Source organism: Leptonotus elevatus, chromosome 15 (genome assembly GCF_054856555.1).
Source record: "Leptonotus elevatus isolate MCC_2025b chromosome 15, RoL_Lele_1.0, whole genome shotgun sequence".
In the NCBI taxonomy this organism is placed as follows: Eukaryota; Metazoa; Chordata; class Actinopteri; order Syngnathiformes; family Syngnathidae; genus Leptonotus; species Leptonotus elevatus.
In genome coordinates this window covers 14,744,162-14,760,134 of record NC_141253.1, presented here as the reverse complement: position 1 = coordinate 14,760,134, position 15,973 = coordinate 14,744,162, and the positions used below count along the sequence as shown (strand labels likewise).

Here is a 15,973-nt window from a genome sequence, read left to right as displayed (position 1 = left end):
TGTGGAATTTTTGTTTGAATTACCGTATTTTTCGCACTATAAGGTGCATCAGATTATAAGGTGTACCTTCAATTTATGGCCTATTTAAAAACTTTTTTCCATATATAAGGCACATCGGATTATAAGGCACACTGTCATTTTTTGAGATAATTAAAGGCTATTAGGTGCGCCTTATAGTGCGGTAAATACGGTAATTCTATTTTGTTATAAAAAATTGCAGCACATTCATGTGCAATATTATAATTATTATTAGAACATTAAGAATCATATTAAATAGTGTTGTTGTATTTGATTTTTGGGACAAGGAAACAACCAAAGAGCAATTGTTTGACTCCTGCTGAGAGATCGAGTCTTAACAAGTATTTTAATCAGTACGATAGATGCGAAATTAGGCTACATTATCTTCTGATTTTCAGATGATCATTAGTGGTCCTTGAGCAGTAATAGTGATGTCTATATATCTGATCTGATCTCTAATTCCGAGCCTTCTAATCTTACCTTCATATTCAAATGTCATTCATTGTATAATGAACACAAACATTCCATTATGGAAGAATTTTTCTAAAGGCAATGCGACCCAGTCATTGCATGCTGTGACTGTTTCTTTTCCTGTTCAAGTCCACATGAAAACTTAGCTGACTCACAAATCCTTATTGGATCTTCTTTGTCACAGGACTATATTGAATTGTGATTAATTGATTAATTATGATTTGTGATATTCAATATCAGTTTTTTCAGACCTTTTTTCAGGCTATGCAAATTTTAAGTACCGGTAGTCACCGGTACAATACAGAAACCACTAGTACATAAAATTCCCCCAAATAACAATGACAGATCATTTTAAAGACCTATATATACCAATATAGCATTTTTCCTTAAAATTGCATGAAATAAACGACAATTTTCTATTCTTCTAATTCCTAGTTCCTCATTATAAAACGGCCACAAAAGGGTGGCCACTGTCATGAGTACCAATGTCTTAAAAGGACATTATTTGATCCCTAGCGCCATCTAGTGGTGAACTTATATTCATTAATTGAAAAAAATATATATATATACGCTGTATTGCATAAGCGTTTTTTTTTTTTTAAGTAGGTCTAGTAATCACTAATTATATTACATGGCTATAGTCTCACCTTACTAGAGTTGCCATGTTTCGCTGCCATCTTCCTGCTACGCCCAAAGGCCAATTTTGCGAATGTAGTTAGCACGGGTGGTATTGCGCTTGTCACCTTCTGTTTTGCTCTCGCAATCTTTTCCTAGCTTTTTTTTTTAGCTCCTCCCACTAGCCACTCTTGTTAGCTGCGCCGGCTAATTCCGGCTCGCTCTGTATTTCGGCGTCGCTCGCCTGCCAAGTCGCCGTCGCTTAGCAAGATGCTCGTTCGGTCGCGCAAAATAAGAATTGGTGGTAGGCTTGCGAAATGTGGTCTCTCTGAGCTACTGTAGTGTGCGTGCTTTTAATGCTATTCTTTGACCACTAGATGGAGCTAGGACTCACTGAATGTCCCTTTAAAATAAGGCTGGTATTGGCACCGATACTTGTGATTATGATTAATGTTTTTCAATCACTTTTAAAAAGTGAAATTATCTGTGCAGCCTTGTTTGTCAATCATCTGTTGGGATATTTGTATGTGTTTAAAAGTGAGTTTTCCTCTGGTATGTTCAGATGCAGGATTGTGCCCTTATTTAAAAATTCAATAGCTTGGGCATACAAATGCCCTTTTGTGTGTTTTCTTGTGTGTGCGTACATGTGTCAGTTTTTTGTGCTCTTCCACCTTTCTCCAGTCCATTCCTTTAATATTTCATGCCTTGTCTTTGTGATCCTCCTCCAGGCCTCCCAGACCAGGAGGAACCCCGGAGACTCCTCGTAGGATGCCGGCCACACCCCCTCAGCCCTCCAACCCGGCGCTACAAGCCCAGATCAAACAAGGTAACTACAAAAGGAGGGGGCATTTGCTTCACACACCCATGGGGCCCTGCGGGGACATTGGGAGAGAGGCGGGGGCTCATAATGTAGCCTACTGGCAATAAATCCCACTGAGACTTAAAAAAAAATATCACAGAAGGGAAGCTGCTGGTGTTTTCTTGTTCAGTGGGTCTTTTAAAGGACTCTTTTGTCATTTTTGACATGGTCGAGGTCTAACAGCTGGAGTTCAACCTTCTTAAAAATTAATTTGAAGGTCTTTTTGAGCATCAAATGCTTTTATATCTATAAAAACAAACGACTCAAAATGAACTAACTCTGAGAGTCTTCTTGAAAACCATGTTTTTATTGATCTCATATTTGTCTAAATTGTCATATTTCTTCAACAAACTATCAAACATTTATCAAAACTATTTCCCCGCCTTAAAAGTTCAGATCTAATGTAATTTTTTAACATTTCACATTGAAGTTTGTAGGTTTAGTAAATGTGTATACTGTACTATCATAAAATATTATGGCAAGTCTTCCAGAAACAAAACAAACAAAAAATGAGAAATATTTGTTCCTGTTATAATTGCAATCTGTTTTAAAGTAGAAAAATATTTTTAGTGAAAGGCAAAATTACAAAAATTACCTCAAATACATTGATTTTGCAACTGAAAGAAGTCCTGAAAGTTGTTCAGGTTCACTGTAGGCAACATTGTCACCATCTGTCACCATCTGCTGTACACACGCGCACACTTATCAAGCACAATACCTGCACATTTGTTTATACACACACACTTGCCTTGGATGGCACACTTGTGTTCTCGGTGGGAGGGAATGGGGGGTTTTGTGCTATTGTCATGCTCTAATGGGTGTGAAGCGTGATAAGCACGTGGACTGATTCACGCCACGCTCCTATTCATGCCTATTCAGAGGGACTACTTGGCAATGAACTCTGCTCAGACAGTCTACAACAAACCAGGTGTGTGTGTTGTGCACTGATAGCAGCTCACAATCTCCCTGTGGAAAAAAAATGCAGACCCCTAAAATACTGTTAACACACGAGATAAGCAAAGAGCAGTATTTTTTTCTCTATACTTCTTGAAATTAATATTTATATGTTGTACCTATTCCTTGAACGTACTTATTCGAAAACATTTTCTTCAAGACTTGTCCTGATTGCAAAAGGTTAAGCAAGGAATACCCAACAATCAGTAGGTGGTAGTGATGCAGCAATTGTCAGTTCAAGCATCTACGCCGCAGCAGACATTTTGCTGTCACTGTCGCATACTGACATTATCACGTTGTGGAGATGCGGTAAATAATGAGACGACAAGTAGATTGGCAAAAATAAATACGTCACATTAGCTTAAAATTATTTTTATGGTTTACATAAATTAAGATAGTCTTGTGCTTTCCTTATCCATGTTATTGACTGGTGTATTAGGCAAGCACTATTTTTGTTTTGAAAGTTTGGATAAGTATAGCACTACTTTAATGAATGTCTTAAATAATTGTTTGTAATGTCCAGGTCATCAGACAATTGGACAGTTGTTAAAATAGTTACATTTAAAAATATATTCTCCCCACTAGTGCTGGTTAACTGCTGACCACTACTGTTAGTTGTCCTCACTGTATTTGTCGGTTTATTTCATTGTCTTTGTTTCTTGTATTTATTACCAATGTTGTCCTGCATGGCTTCAGCCTGCTGCCTGCTCTGGAGGGGGGAAAAAAACCTGCACCACAAGCAATAATGCCTTTGGTTTCTCTCACTGCACTTTCATTTGATCTATTATGTTAATATGTGCAGCTTTCCATGTTCCTATAGTTATTTTCTTACTTTTTCTCTATTACAGTAAAAATGTTCCCCTTTGTCTCTTTGCCGTTTATTTTTTAAGATAACTATGGCAGGATTACAAACAAAATGTTGCATTTAGCTGTTAAGCACATTGTGTTTATATTACAGTAATTAAATAAATAATAATAATATAATACATAAAGTTAGTAGTGTTGTGGATTTACAACACCTTGAAAAGTATCCATAAATCTTAACCTTTTTTCACATTTTGCTAACTTACATCGATAAAATTAAATGTTGTTTATTGAGATTTTATGGGATATACCAAAACAAAGAGCACTTAATTGTAAAGTGGTAAGAAAACGATCCATAGTTTAAAATTATAAAAAAATACAAATTTGAAAAAGTGTGGTGTGTTTTTGGTATTCAGCCCCCTTGCGTTTAGAGCTGTTAGCTGTTTGGGATTCTACATATTTTGTTACAGAAATCACTCAAAGCTACCTCATAACGGCTGTAATGCTGTAAAATATTTATTTTACTGTTTTGACGATGTTTGGTTGGACTGCTTCTGGCTGGACACATCAAGAGTAAGTTATTCAGTTTTTGTTTTTTTAATTGACAAACATTAACCTGCAGTAATTACTGTTCATCACACAGAACTGAAATTAACTGAATGTGTTGTTTTTGTTTTATAAATTCTATTACATGAAACATGATTTTTATAGCTGGCACTATGTGAAAACAAAATCAACTCATCAATTAAACATATAAGGGCTGTTTGTGATGATCTTTTAAAAAAATATTGTAATTCAAAAATATTATAAATCCACAGTGATGTTTTCTTGATTCGAGTTCTAGGTGTCAATCAAATGCTAGTGCCAGTCTGAAACGTTTGTCCTGTTAACGAGGATTTTCACAGGCTTGCTTTGACTTGTTCAGATTTTTTTCAGTCCTGGTCTCCAAAGTAACACGGTATTTTTTATCTCTTGTCAAAGTGCTTGTGGTAAAGTCATTTGTTATCTACTTTTGTGACTTATGTGAACTTATCTTGCTACTGCTCCCCTACATAGGAAATTGTACACTATGGTTATGGTAATGTCATATTACTGTATTTCGTCAAATGTTCAAGATGAAGAAGTTAATCATATAATCAAGATTTCTATAAGTAATGATCTTCAAACCTTCTGGAACCTGTCTGCTCTGCACCTTGCTTTGTACTTCCATATCAAGTATGAGTTATGTAATTCAATGTATCTTTTTTTCCAGACCGGATCAACAGATTTTCTGTTAAATGGTTATATAATTTGCTTGCTTTTATTCTTTGCTGTTATTTTGTAATTGAGTGTAAAATGTTCTTCCCTACTACTTGACTTCTTCTCTCCCCCCTCTATCAGTGATTCTTAACCCTGTTGGAAGCACTGCTCTATGTTCTCTGTGTGTGTGCATAAAGTTAACAGCTTTCTAACATCTTCCTTCACGCTTTACTTTTTTCTCATTTTCTTCCTTTTACAAGCTGCGGTAGCCACCACAGCCAGCACCAACGTTTCTGCTACCGCTACTGGGCCCCTGGGGGCCCCTGGGGTTCTTCCTCAGAGGGCCCCTAGCTCCCCCAGCCCTGGTCCTGCTTCTCATAGCATCCCCTCAGTCAATGAAGGTACTGACTGAACTGATGGGTACAGCTTACAGGAAATCGTATAGCCCTGTTCTTTATTCACCCACTTATCCTTGGAGATCTTCTTCTTCCCTTCCTATATTGTCCGCTCCTTTCTGTTCTTTTTTTGACATTTGTAGTGTCCCCCATATGTAGTTCTAGTTCTTAAAATTATCACGTCATGTTATATTTGGTTTAATTTAGATTTAACTGTCATCAAGCCATTAGTTACTGACATCCCCAGAGTAAGTTTCCATCCGTTTATTACAGTTCATGTATTTGCTTCTCTTGCCTCAATCTTAACTTTACCATGCTTCTCCTGCTTTTCTCGAGTGTCCATGTCAGCCGTTTGCCCCTTGTCTTAATCTTTGTTTGTGTCTACAGCACCGTATGTCTATTGTGTTTGTCTGTCTTAGGTGTGTTCAATTCACTTTCACTTCACTCAGTTGAACAGTGATCTACAATATTAATACGTAGTTCAAATCATTTAAGCTATTGTTTTCAAGTTCCTCGAATTTTGGAACTTGCAAACAACCAAAGCTGCCTTGAAATGATTCATTTGAGAGTGCATTGACCATTGTCCCTGTTGACTTGTATTTTGTTATGTCTAGTTGTGTGTCATGTGCAGTGTCCTGTTGTACAGTGATATTTCTCTCTTTCGCATGTTTGAGTTTTTCTGCTGCTTTTTGCTCCGTTTGCATGCTTGTTATTTTGACTAGACAGTGTCAGCAGAGGTAATTCATTAATTGTAGACTCACTTGGCAATCTAAGCTTTTTAGTACGGCATCATTTTCCTTAATCGGTGCTTCTTTGACATGGGCAAGATACTGCTCAATCAACCCAATGAATGTGCTCTCCGGTATTTGAAAATGTTTAATCGTCTTTTTTTTGTATTATCTGAAGTAACCTCTGGGTTTTCAAATTTTGGTAATAGCAGACAATCTTAAAACCTCCCAACATGAGGTGTTTTGTTGGTACTCTAACCGTGAACATTTTCCACAGACCAACCAATGACGAGATGTTTCTGATTCAGACAGATTATAAATGCCACATACATTGCAAGCACCATAAACTTTGCCGTGAAATGCATCATAGTTGTGCAGACAAAATTTACATTGGCAAAAGTTTGAGAACATTTCCTGACTATCACCCTATGAAGGATATTAGCACAACTACCGGCCATAGAAATACAGTTTGCTCCGTAAGTATTGGGTCACATTGTGGCATTTTGAACAAAAAGACCTCAGCTCGTTGCAACTTCTTAAAACATAATAGAACTCAAAAGACTAGCACATGTGGGAAGTCAGGTGACAGAAATGCCATAGCACAGACACTGAGGGCAGTGGAATGTTATGCAATGGCCAAGTCAATCACCTAACCTGAATCCGATTGTGCCTGCATTTCGCTTACAGTAGAGGCCTGGCAGAGCATCACCAGGGATGAAATTCAGCATCTGGTGATCTCTATGCATTCCAGACTTCAGACTGTAATTGACTGCAGAGGATTTGCAACGACACTTTAAAAAGGGAAAATTTGATGTTGTGACTTACCTGAATTGGATGTAAACAACCTCAAATTTAAGAAAAGTCGGCAATTAAAGCACATCTTGTTCATTTAATGCTAAATCAATTGTGGTGGTGTTTAAGTAAAAAATATGAGAATTGTATCAATGTCCCAATATTTATGATCCTGACTTAAGCTCATATCAACACGCAACAAGCCAATGTCTTTTTTTTTTTTTTTTAAACAAACTGTTAAGTGAAATAGATTGACATTTAATAACTTGGTTATTTTATTTGGTGGTTAGTTTCTTTATTTAAGCATTTGTGTGTGATACAATACATATAGTGAAACTCCACTATTCGAGGGGATGGGGACCGGATATATCCGTAAAAAAATTTACACCCATAATAATTGAATTGGGAAGAACAAAAACACATTTATTTTTTATTTTTTTTATCATCCCCAAAAAAAGATTGACTAAGTGGGGATATGCTTGCATGCTATACACTATTTATTTTTATTTTTATATTTATATATTTTTAAAATACAGGAAAAAAATACGTTACTCAGCGGGTGCCAAACTGCATGTATGCAGGGGTCCACTGTATGCATTATTTAAAAAAGAATTCTGTCTCAAGTGATTTTATCTAAATAGTTTGTAGGCAGGTAGGTGGGTACATATATTTCCAATTGAGAGTCATTCAACACTCTCAACCTTTGTATAGAGAACTTCCACTTTCATAAAAAAAAAAAAAATTGTGTCGTTCCGATACCGGAGGCCCCGATACTGCATAAAAACAGTGGCATCTGCAAGTACTAACAAGTAACATGCCAATACAATTATTTCCGACGCTAATATAGGACTTTGGATGCAGCATCTTGTGTTTTACTTGTGCCCAACATTCATTGATGTGTGACGTGTTCACTGCATGCCAAGCTAGGATATCCTATTGGCCCTTAAATGCTCTGAACCAATGGCAGGGCAGCTTTTTCATGTTGAAAAAAACAACAACCCAGGTATCGGAACGGTATCGGTATCGGCATCGGCCGATACTGCAAAACTGGGTTGTTGTGGGTATCGGGGGCCACAAAACGGTATTGGAACAACACAAAAAAAAAACAGTTGGCAACGTCCTTTTACCAACAAATTAGCCTTTGTGTGTATTTATGCAGTGGAGGTAAGTTTACATTGGTGTTCCTGACAAAGAAATTAAATCAAAATGCGTTGATTTCTTTGCTTTGTGAATCATTCAACATTCACATCAAACAAGCACAAGCAAAATCTCCTGAAAACATATATTGGAAAAATATATGTGGATGAATAAGGCACTTTGTTAATGTTCAGTATCAGTGATACCTTTCATATTCATAAAGCTTTTTAGCTTTGTAAGTAGATCTGGACAAAGACTGGGGCAGAATTGAACTCTTGTGATCGTTGGTTTGAGAGGTTTATATTTGAGTCAAATTTGTTTCACATATCCACTTCCAGTAAATGATGTTATTCATTTTCAAGTAAAAGACTAGTGTTAATAATCAAAAATGTTTTCTGTCTGTTTGGTTGTTACGCTTCATAAAGCACATTGTACATCTGAGTCACTAAGATCAAAACCCTCACCGTACTGCCGTATTGTTTGAATCCCTCATTGTGAACTGTACCTGTTTTTAATTGTAGAATTTTAAAATTAGGATGTCTTGCAAGCCTGTGGGACCATCATCATTGTCATGTTTCTCACAATGGGGCAACTTAAGAAAATCTCATTATTGTGGAGATGTTGCAAAAATGTTTAGAAGAAATTACATTTTCAATCAAAATGTAATTCTGTTTGGTGTTTTTCAAGTATCTGGTCAGTTTAACCGTCTAATCTGTCTTGTCTTACACTAGACAAGACAATGCATGAACTACGAGTCTTTGCAAGCAGAGTTTTGTTTATTTGATGTCATGTTTATTTATTTTTATTTTTTTCTTACGCCAGCCAGTACAAATTCCATGAAATTAGCTTGTGTGTATTTGCAGGTTGGAGCCAGCTGGCAGCAATGCACTGTGTTATGCTCCCTGACCTCTTGGGCCTGGATAAGTTTAGACCCCCATTACTAGAGATGCTGGCAAGGAGATGGCAGGACCGCTGTCTGGAGGTAAAACACTCAGTTTTAAACAAAAATACTAACTCAACTCAACTTTATTTATAAAACACTTTAAAACAACCATCGCTGCATACAACGTGCTGTACAGGGAATACAAATCAGTCATGCAGTAAGACAGGTAAAACAAAAATAACACAAAGTAGATAAATAAATAAATATCTTAAGTAGATAAGTAAATAGGTACATAAAATTAAAAAAATCATAACACAAGAAGTAGATAAGTGAATACCGGCAAGTAAAATATTGATCAATAAATTAATAACATAAGCAGGCACCATAAAACACTTGAAACAATACTGAATCTCATGCTGATGAGTCAAAAGCCAAAGAATAAAGATATGTTGTAAAACGGGCTTTAAAAGTGGATAGTGTGGGAAATTGCCTAATATTTAGCGTAAGGTCAGTACAAAGGGTTGGACCGGCAACTGAAAGGGCTCGATCCCCTCTGAGCCTACGCTTAGTCCTCGGTACCTCCAGTTGTCTGCTCCGCTGACCTGAGGCACCTGGCAGGTTTGGAGGAGCTCAGAGAGGTAAGGTGAGGAAAGACCATTTTAGCGATTTGAAGACAAATCTTAAAATAAACTCTAAATTTCACAGACAGCCAGTGAATAGAGGCCAGAATTGGGGTTATGTACTCCCTCCGATGAGCACCAGTTAGGAGGAGAGCAGCAGCCTTTTGGACCAACTGGAGACGCTTGGGGGAGGACTGGCTGACTCAAAGATAAAGTGCATTTACAGTAATCCAGCCAAGCTATACCAAAGGCATGGATTACCGTTTCTAAATGCTGCTTAAAAAAAGAGTCTTCTTAACTCTAGCTGGCTGCCTAAAATGGAAAATTATGGATTTGACAACAGCACCAATTTGCAGGTCCAATTTAAAACCACGGTCCATTTTAACACCCAGTTAAGACTGTTGACTTTACATAGGGCCCCACAGGGCCAAAGTCAGCAGGATATAATGGACCACTTGGACCAAAGACTATAACTTCTAACAACTTTTAAAATATGTATATGATATACAATGGAACCTTGGGTGATTAACGACAGTTTTTACGAACAATTCGTGTGACACAAAATTTCCACAAGTAAATTAGCTATATTTATGTACTATTTTCGGTAGGGCTGGGCAATAAATCGAATTAATTCGATACATCGTCATTTTAAAAATCGAATTGTTGAAAATTTGCTAAATCGTGAAATCTAATTTTGTCTTTTGGATTATTAAAAGCTGTTGTTCTTATGTTGTTACATTCAAATGTTTTTGTAAGTTGTAATTTTGCACAAGTGGCAAAATGCTGGATAGGTGCTTTACAAGAAATGTTTACAATAGCTACCAACTACTTAACTGTGGCATTTAAGAAAAAAACTATGAATGTTAAGTTTATGTTAATTTAGAATCAGTATACATTATTGTTGTCTGAACATTTTGCACAGGAATTATTTTTGAATTAATGAAACTTTTAGATAAATGTTTGTTGGGTTTATTAGATTAAAATCGTAATCGTCCTGAATGTCTGTAAAAATCGAGATTTTATTTTTGGGCCATATCACCCAGCCCTAATTTTTGGTATATGAATGAGCTTAGCATGAATGAGCTTAGCATGGATGAGCGGATGGACCTATGCTATGCTTCTTCACGCGCTGCATAACCAACATTGGCTCCGTGCATAATACATGTCGAGTGAGTCTGGCAACCAGAAAGACAGATCAATTAATCTTTTCAACTGACATGACAACTCACTTTCTGAAATGTTTCCCAGGATCGAAATTCTAAAATCAACCAATAAGAAGAAAAGAAAGGATAATAAAAAACACCTGTGTCAGAATTTCTTTAGGCTATTATGGAAGAAGACTCTTCTTCAATGGAGGAATTGTAGTAGTCCTCCTCCTTTTGCCCTCCTTAGCTGCACTTAATGAGCAATAAATAGTTATTTTGTTTTTTAGTGTTAAAATTTATTAAACAAGTACATAACTAAGTTTTATGCTTGGAACGGGTTTGTTGCTCTTCCTTTCATGTAAATGGTTTTGGCTTACAAACCTTTGTCAAGGAACAAAATAAGTTAAATGAAGTTCATAACCCAAGGTTCCACACCTTTGCAGAAACGTAAAGAATGCCGGTGCGTCAATCTTGACACTAACTGAAGCCACTGTGCTTTTACATAGGTGCGTGAAGCAGCACAAGCTTTACTGCTGGCTGAGTTGAGAAGGATCGGCCAATCAGGACGTAAGGACACCATTGATTTGTGGGCTCCTTACCTGCCTCAATATGTGGACACAGTCAGCTCCCGTAAGTACTCAGACATCACAAGGCATTCATGATAAAGATACCTATGTTTTCAGAGTGCTAAAAGTCACTTTACATATCATAACAAGCAAGCAAGATAATTAAAATGTTAGAGCGTTTAAGGTGAGTTTGCGCAAGTTTGAGTTATCATTTAAAGATATCTAGGTCTGTGCAGTTGCGGATGTGTTTCGGAAGTGAGTTCCAGGGGGATACGGCAGCAATGGCGAAATCTTTCCCCCTCCCCCCGGGTTCTGTACCTGGTCCTTTGTGGTTGGAAAAGAGTTCCGGATGGACTGAAGTTTATGGAGGGCTTTGGAGGAGGAGCCATATAGCAGTAATCCAGTCTGGATGTGATGAATGCATGTGGACATGATGCAACTAAGTTACGCGAACAATGCAATTTTGCTAAATTTTCATAAGATTGGTATTTTTGTGATTGGTTTTATTTTTATTGGTGACGACTGTATCAGTAGCATTGCCTTTCTGTTGCGCTTTCGCTATCCAGCTGTTTCTTTCTCTCGGCTTCCCTATGCTTTCCCTACTCTCCTCCTCTGCCTATTATTAGTTGGACCTTACCATGGGAAGAAAGGTTGATCTCCACCGTCTTTTACTAGAAACAGCCTTCTAAAAATACCATGTCTGTACTGTATGTGAATCTGTTTCCAGGAGTTGCCTTGTAGTTGCAGATGATGCTGGGGGCGTTCTCAGGGGAACAGTTGCCATGGAAATGGGTACCGGTCAGTGTTGTGTTACCACAGCAGTACCGCAGGCGGGGGAGGTAGGGAAGTGATGGACGGGTGACCCCAGGGGAAGAGGGAGGACAGATGGGGGAGGGAACACACAGGGCAAGATAGAGTGAGGTTATAGGGTCACTGAATTTGATCTATGCACAGCACAACAAGACTGAGAGACTCAAAAAAAAAAAGGTGGGTTCTCCTGGTCCTGGAAATCTGGGTTATCATGACCAAGTCAAGTCACGCAGCCGTCTATTTAAACTCCCAATATTTAGTTTTGCATCACTTTTTGATATTCATGCATCTCCTTAATGTATGAGATGAGTATAACATCATAGATTGGCAGTTTTCTGGCACTGTTGACGCAAGATTTGTAATCTACCGCACTCCCCTAGCTCTTTCCCTTTCTCCTTTATCTTCTTTCAGTTTCAGTTTCACCACCTTGGCAGTGCATGGCTGATGTTTGAAGCAAAACACCCGTACTCATCCATTAGCTTTTAGTACAGAGGAAATGTTAATGAGATTGTGTTATGCCAATTTCCCGCTATTGCAGCATCCATTGCAACCAACCCCATGAATATTACAAAGTTTTTACACAATGATAACAGTCACAATATCTCTCCGATTCATTTTTGACCTCAAAGTACTTGTTTTTATGAGCATAGGAGGAGTTATTTTTTTAATACAATACATCACATATAAAGGTTTAATAATCTTCAAGGTGCATGGCTTCTGGCACTGCAGGCGGAGGAGAGAATATGGAATGGAAGCCCTGGAGAGGTGGAGCAAGGGAAGGATTTAACCTCAAATAAACCACTCACTTCATTAAGTGAAATCACCAAGGATTATTCACACCTACACGCTCATGCACACATACAATTTGGCCCTTAGAAATGTCTGTGCCAGATGTTTCTTTGATCACTGAATAGTGATCACCAGACCCTTTCTTTTTGAACGTTTCAAATCTGTTTTCCCCAATTTTGTTCACCTGCTGCTCTTGGCGATCAATCTTTTGTCCCCCTTTTATGTGTCCAGTAGTTTGAGTAATTAAAAAAGCTAATTGGTTTTAAAAAATGAATAAGATGAGTCAAGATAACTAATTAGCTATATTTCCACAATTAAGTGGAATTTGTTCGCTATAATTTTACAGGAAAGGAAATATGTGTTTTGAATAGAGGAAGAGAGAGCAACAAACACAATAGAGTAGGAGGAAAAGGTCCCGGAGGTTAACAAGGCATGCTGGGAGCTATGTGTCATGGCTGACATGACAAGCTTGACCTTGGAGCAGGCTAGAATCCTGTCTTCTCCCTCTCCCCTCCCATCCATCCAAAACCCCTCCTACCTTCAATCCTCCGTTCTACCGAGCATCCCCCTCTTCTTTCTCCCACAGCGGGTTGCAACTCTTTCATTCTCCAGCAGCCGACTTATAGATCATAGACCTGGTTGAATGCGTTTTGTAACGATGTGAAAAGTAATGGTGTGGAAGTCCCAGTGGCAAGTGGTTCTGTATATCAGGTGAATTAAATCCTCTTGCTGAAGATACCAGCAAAGTGTCTTTCCGTAAACTTTGAATAAGTGCCATTATCACAAAAGAGTCTTAAAGGGGTTCACAAGTCCACAGTTGACAAAGATTAGCGACATCCCCTGATCAAAAAGCCCCCAACCGGGTAAGGAAAAACTCAAAATCAAAACTCCATTTGAGGGAGATTTGGAGAAACCTTGAAAAGGGATCACAGATGGGGAGGTATCTCCCTTCCAAGATGACCAGGCGGCAATGGATGCCGTTTGGGTGTCATGCAATGTTAAATAAAAGTACATGAGAGTCCATGCAATGAGTTGAAGCGCCGCTGCAGGTAGACTCCTATGGGAACTGGTCCTCAGGACCTGGCCCAGTTGGTCGATGCAGAATTCTCCTTAGCAACGCCTCTGAGGAAGTAATCTTGCCAGCAAGTTGAATTCTCGCAGTATTTGTTCACAAATACGAGAATACATCTTGTACTGCTCACGCTGACCTTTTTTTAGGTTGGACCAATCAGGCGTTGTTTAGGGCAGGACATGCAGCTGTGACGAAACCAGGAAGCATAGATGCCGGGGGAACAAACAAACCTAACATAAACGAATGGCCGCTGCAATTCATTCTGTTCGCGCAGAATCACTCACCGTTTCCTTGTTGGATATTGAACAGTGAGAGGCGCTTCGTGCATTTTTATCTGGTAAAGATGTTTGTAAAAGGCATCGTCTTTAGCCTTCCTGAGTTGTCTGACACATATCCTCACTAAAACTAATGTATGATATTACAGTGTCCGTATATTCGTCCAAGCTGCCAGCTGAAGTTTCAAAAACTTCCAGTCAGTGCAGTCCAAACAGTCCTGTAGTGCCAGCATTGCCTCATTGGTTCACATAGTCAGTGTTTTCACTGCAGGTTTAGTACATTAGATTTTGTGTTTGTTTGTTAGAATCAAGTGGATTAAACAGTGATCAGATAAACCCAATGTTGCACGGGCAACAGAAGCATGAGTCTTTCAGTGTTGTGTAACAGTGATCCAAAATGTTGCCTTCCCTGGTGGGACAATCAATGTGCTGCTTATACCTAGGAAGTTAATGGTTAAGTTTGACTCTATTGAAGTCCCCTAGGATTATGAGGGGTGAATCCGGGTGCATTTGTTCATGTTCGTTTACTTGGACGGCCAATGCTTGAAGTCTGTTCATGTTAGCTTCTGGTGAGACGTAAACACCGGCAAGAATGAAGAAAGAAAACCTTCACGGTGAATAAAATGACTTGCATTTCATAAATAGCTACTCCAAATCCGGGCTGTAGTATGTCTTGATTTGCCGTTTATATAGAAGCATGTTCTGCTGCTCTTTGATTTCCCCGATAGCTCTGTGACCTGCTCCACGCAATGAAGTTGGAAACCGGGGAGGTGTAGCGCGACATCTAGGATGCATTCACTGAGCCATGTTTCCGTGACGCAGAGTACAACAGCATGTGAAAGTCTTTGTTGGCCCTTGTGAGGAGGAGAAGCGCGTCCATTTTGTTGGGCATGTTTACAGAGTTCACGGTTCACCACTGCTTCTGTCCATTTTTACTTTTGTAAACTACGGTAAACCCTAAAATGGGCAACTAGATTTCTCTGGCATTGTTCAGGATTATTGTGACTGGTGTGCATGCTATGTACCATGTGTTTCATGTCTGTAAAGATCAGTCCATCTAATTGAATTCAGCGAGTGTTCTGTTAATGCTAAAGCATTGCCCTGCCTTCATATCCATCACACTGAAACAATTGGGTTTTAATTAAGTCCAATTACATTTTTATCACTTAAATGTATGCACCAAGGGCTGTGTATCAGCTTTCTGTCAGTCTATTGTCATCTTAAATATAAAGCTTTGCAGAGAGTCATAATGAAGAATAGTCAGCACTGTGTCAGCGGGTTAATTGGAACATGAAGCAGAATCTTAACATGGACGAATAACTCTAATTTTAAAAAATGGTGTACTGTAATTGTTTTTATATTAATGCATATAATGTGATCACGTCAAGATGATGTAGTAATATTGTTACAGGCATCGTTTCTTTGGCTCTAATTATGGCAATGTTGTTTTCTATTGGGTGAGATAACACAATTGTGTTGCATTAGTTTTCTTATTTATACTTACCTATCGTCTTTGTCTCATTTTGCTCAAATTAACATACAGGAATGGTGCCTGTTTTCTTGCATGCTGTGTTGGGAGTGTCTGTGTGGATTACATTAATTAATCTGTTTAACCAGAGATTAGCCCAACATCAGTTCAATTACATTTTGTCACTCCATTCATTAGGGAATAATTATTCATTAGCCTGGCTAATGAAAAGCCCTGTTAATTGGCAATGGAGCGATAAGGGTGTAATGAAGGCACTAAGTATAGTATGTGTTTTTGTACTGGTGTGTGTTTTCTATTAATTCTCTTGATAAC

General features: G+C 38.3%; 1 protein-coding gene across 4 annotated transcripts in view; it reads left to right on the top strand.

Annotated features, from left to right (window-relative positions):
• wdr7 (WD repeat domain 7) overlaps positions 1-15,973 on the top strand; it is a 76,104-nt gene that overhangs the window by 22,376 nt on the left and 37,755 nt on the right. For 2 of the 4 annotated variants that reach the window (XM_086096710.1, XM_086096709.1), the window contains exons 19-22: positions 1,833-1,930; positions 5,221-5,361; positions 8,876-8,994; positions 11,167-11,290. In XM_086096710.1, the coding sequence (XP_085952836.1) occupies positions 1,833-1,930; positions 5,221-5,361; positions 8,876-8,994; positions 11,167-11,290 (482 nt within the window). The remainder of the gene's footprint in view (positions 1-1,832; positions 1,931-5,220; positions 5,362-8,875; positions 8,995-11,166; positions 11,291-15,973) is intronic. The other 2 variants (XM_086096712.1, XM_086096711.1) reach the window with 1 other exon arrangement.